At 42.8% G+C, this 4,486-nt stretch overlaps 1 protein-coding gene across 1 annotated transcript; it reads left to right on the top strand.

Annotated features, from left to right (window-relative positions):
• Nucleotides 1-278: 278 nt before the first annotated feature.
• On the top strand, nucleotides 279-2,651 carry EAE98_010503 (uncharacterized protein; the record flags this gene model as incomplete). Its single annotated transcript, XM_038958124.1, has 4 exons — nucleotides 279-685; nucleotides 763-1,263; nucleotides 1,314-1,797; nucleotides 1,887-2,651. 4 exons carry the CDS (start codon nucleotides 279-281, stop codon nucleotides 2,649-2,651), a joined length of 2,157 nt encoding a protein of 718 aa, XP_038805484.1.
• Nucleotides 2,652-4,486: the final 1,835 nt, after the last annotated feature.

Genomic DNA, 4,486 nt, shown 5'->3' with positions numbered 1-4,486 from the left:
TCCCGAGACACAAAACTAACTTGATTTACCTTCCAGGAGTGGATCAAGATCCTCAACAATCACTTTATCAAATTCTCGCAGATTTCACTATTTAGGTATCCGATTTTTTCCACCTATTCAGACTTTACAAATTTTTCTTTCTACAACGTCAATACACGCCGATACAAACGACATACAGGCAAGAACTTCTCAACTCTTTTAATTGAACCTTTCCGCTTCGCCGCATAAAGTTCGATCATACTGAGAGGCAAGTACGACACCTGCGAATGCTCATAAAGATGGCAGGCTCTCTTGATATTGAAAAGAGTGTCGCGGAGCTTCCTGCTCATGTTGATGTTCTTCCGCCCACAATCTATCTTCCTCCAGGACGAATCTGTCGTGGAGCCCCAGAACTAATTGCTGCCAACGCCTGTTATCCCGACGTGACCTCTTCAATCTACGACCCTACAATCAAAGAATGCAACCTCGAGCCAAGTGGATTGCAAATTATGACCGACCACGACACAAACTCCCGACCCGCATGCTTCTCAAACTGGGCCCAAGAATGGGCTTTCGTATTTACGGTTATGCTTGCTTCGTCTTCCACAACTATCATTCAGGGTGTCATACTCATCATGACCAACACGATAGGCCAAGGATTAAAAGCCTCTGCTTCTCAAGTGACCTGGATTGCAGCTGCAGTTGGGTAATTCTCCCATATATATTTATAATGTCCACTCTCACAGACGTGGATGAAGCAGCAGGATGCTAACAATCAATTAGACTTGGCAGTGGTTCTTTCATGCTTTTCTTTGGTAAAGTAGCGGATGAAATGGGTCGAAAGATTCAGTTGCTTATTGGATTACTATTTATGAGTGCCTTTGCTCTCGTCGCTGCTTGGAGTCCCGGACCATACGAACTAATCGTCATCTGTGGTCTTCTTGGAATTTGTACAGCAGCAATTGCTCCACCAGCTCTCGGTATCCTCTTCACTGCTTATCCAGAAGGTCGTCGAAGAAATATGGCATGTGGTGCTCTTGGAACTGGCAATCCGCTCGGCTTCATTTTAGGAAGTATTTCGTCCGGTCTCGCTGTGAAATATTACGGATGGAGAGCGAGTTTTGTCGTCATGGCCATTTTCTTCTTTCTTTTGGTTATACTTGCTTTTTGGACGGTGCCTGTGATCACACGAGTGGGTAATAGATCAGATGCGATTCGAAGATTTGATTATGCTGGTTCTATATTCATTGTCTTGGCTGTCGCTTTGGTATCAGCAGGACTGACGTAAGTTATCAATCATTTCCAGTTTTACACTTATACTAATGACTTCACAGAGAAGGACCTCAAAGTGGTTGGCTATCAGTACACGTCGTTCTTTTACTTATATTTGGTGTTTTCTTCATCTTCGGTTTTATTGCCTGGGAATACTTTTACGAAAACCCCCTTCTCGATCTTTCGGTTTGGCGCAACGGCAACTTTAGTCTTTGCGTAATCTGTATGGGATTCGGATACATGTCATTCATCACAAACGAATTCTGGATTGCATTGTACATGCAAGATGTTCAACATTACACACCATTACAAATTGCTGCTCGTATGTTGCCTCAAGCAGTGGCAGGAGTATTTTGGAGCTTCTTGGGCCAATGGCTTATTCAAAAAGTGCATGGAACCATTGTGATGGGTATTGGATCTCTGATGTATCTTGCGGGGGCAATTTTATTGCTGTTCATCAAGGAGGACACATCATATTGGCTATTTCTATTTCCAGCGCTTATCATTACAGTTATTGGTGCGGATTTTCAGTTCATCGTCGCGAATGTAAGTTTTCTCCTCTAACTTTTCCTTCCCATCACTTTTTGTTCTTCCTCTCTCCTCAAATCTACCTACTCGTCTCTGACAAAAAATAGCTCTACGCAAATAAACAAATGCCAACCCAAGCATCTCTCGGTGTCGGGATTATTCAAACAGCCTACAGACTCTCCATAACCATTGGTCTAGCCATTACATCCGCCATTTTCAACACCACCTCCTCAAAAGAAGCAAGTATAGAAGATCCAACTTTCCCTTATCGACGCGTCTATATCTGCTCTATAATATTTGCCAGCATCGGACTCGCATGCATTCCATTCATGCGAATCCAAACTCGCACCAAAGACAACACATCTACGCATGCTCGCCCAACGACTCTGGGAGCAGAAAGCAACGCTAGTATGGTTGTTAATCATCCTTCATCTCAATCGCATTATGACACCTTACTTCGACAACTCAATCTCCATCGCGAAAACCCTCTCAACCTTGACGAGCGAGTTTACCGTGGACATCGTGCCGAGATCAATAATGCGCAACGCTACGATCCTGCTCTCCCTAGATCGATGACTATGAACGATATTGCTCAAGGTCTTCTTCGTCTTCCTCGATGGAGTTGGGAAAATAGACCCCGAGCGGGTTTTTGGAGAAATCGCAGAGGTAGCCAATGTCACTGGGAGAGTAGCAGCGGAGATATCTTTGAGGTTTGCAAGAAGTGCAAGGAAGAGAGAAAGATTAAGGATGAAGAGGGAGCGTGGCAGGAGATTGATGAGGCGGGTAGGGATTGTGTAAAGGAGGGTGGAAGAGGTAAGGGTACGAGAGCTATGGAGTTGGAGATTAAAGATGAGAGGAGGTTTACTGTGTAGGGAGTTGTTTGCGAGGGGTTTTTGACGATGGCGCGGCTGCACATTGCGGGAATACCCAATTTAATTTTGCGTATGGAGTTTCGCGTTTTGGAGCTGGATGCTTACTTGCTTTTTTGCTTGTTTACTCCCCTGCTTTCTTTCGACAATCGCCTCTCGCATCAATATCTTCGCTTACGGTGTACATGGATGGAATGGAGCAACGATCGAAAGGGTGCAAATACGGATTTGGGATAACGCGAACACTGAGAAATAGATGATACGACGAAAGAAACTAATGGAGAGACGAATCATAAAAAGACAGTATACTAATTATAGATACGACGATACGACACAATACAGTAGATAGCGGGAGAGATGTGTATTGCAAGTTCGGAGAGTAGATAGTTAGATAAAAATTAGAGAAAATACAATGGGATGTTTTACATACAACACATGACACAGCACCCCTTCATTCTCAAATATAGACTTCAGTTCCCCCCCTTCTACCCTATCATTTCATTTCATCTCTAACAATTCCCTTGATATGAGAATATCTCACCACCTTTTCAACGCCGCAGATACAGAGATTTGAAAAATGTAGTACCCCCTTACCTTCTACCCCCCACCTTCTTTCTACCTTCAACACAAGCATTCAGCCCGCTCCTTCCCACCCCTTAAGAATTAAAACTCACCAATAAAATAGATAACTCCAGCACAAACATATCTAACATCTAACATCTATTACTACCTATTTACCTAATATCCAATATCCATTAATACATCAATACATTTATTCATTACCTATCTACCAATCTACCAACCTACCAATCTACCAATCTACCAACCTACCAATCTATCTACCTACCTATCAACCTACCAACCTACCAACCTACCAACCTATCAACCTACCAACCTACCAATCTACCTCCAGCTAGCTCTAACTAGCTCTATCTCTAACTCCATATCTCCCCACACAAATACACACACTATACCATCATCAAAAATACACACCATACCATCCATCATTATCAATAATACATACATACATACATACCAAAACCCCAACTCACAGCCATAGCCCCTCCCCTTTTGCTCCCTCCCCTTTTCCTCCCTCCCCTTTTCCTCTCCTCCCTTCCTTCATCATACCCAGTATCCAAATACAAAAAGACCTTCGATCGAGACCTACCCGTCTCAATAGATCAATTCTGTTGTCTACCTATCCTAGACCAGAAGTAACATTCTTCACACACCTACTCTTGAGCCCAAATCCGACATCACTCTTCGTTCAACATCGCAAATTTCAGAAGACAACGAAAGGAAATTTTCCGCTTCTTCCCTCCTTCATCCTCCTCCTCTCCATCAAGTAGCCCTCTATCTCCTCATCTTTCCTTAGCTTTCAATGTTCCTTCGCACTGATATTGATAATTTTCACCAAACATCCCTCACATTGTCATCACAACACAACTAAAACAAATCAAATACGCTCTTCAAATATCTTGACTTCATTTCTTAATCTTATTCTTGTTCTTGATCTTGATCTCAAGCACTTCACTTTACTTTATCCGACCGCTCGCATGCATTCTTCTCCAGTGTCCCTTGACAGTGCCCACCAGATATCTTTATCCGTCGATACCAATCTCCATAACTCAAGTCGTAGCCTCATGAATCATATGCTCCAGCAATCCATAAATCTCCTTTCTTTCCTTTACATCATGGAAATTTCATGGGGAATCTAGCATCGATCATCCTCGAAACTTCATCCTTCGCAAAATAAATTAAATAAGAAAAAACGCAAAATCTTGAGTGATATGACTTTTTTGAATCCATCCGTGCCGATAGAAAGTTGGAAAAGCAAG

This window comes from Botrytis deweyae, assembly GCF_014898535.1.
Source record: "Botrytis deweyae strain B1 chromosome Unknown BDEW_037, whole genome shotgun sequence".
NCBI lineage: Eukaryota > Fungi > Ascomycota > Leotiomycetes > Helotiales > Sclerotiniaceae > Botrytis > Botrytis deweyae.
Note: the sequence above shows the minus strand (reverse complement) of the source record. Positions and strands in the feature narration are given on the sequence as shown.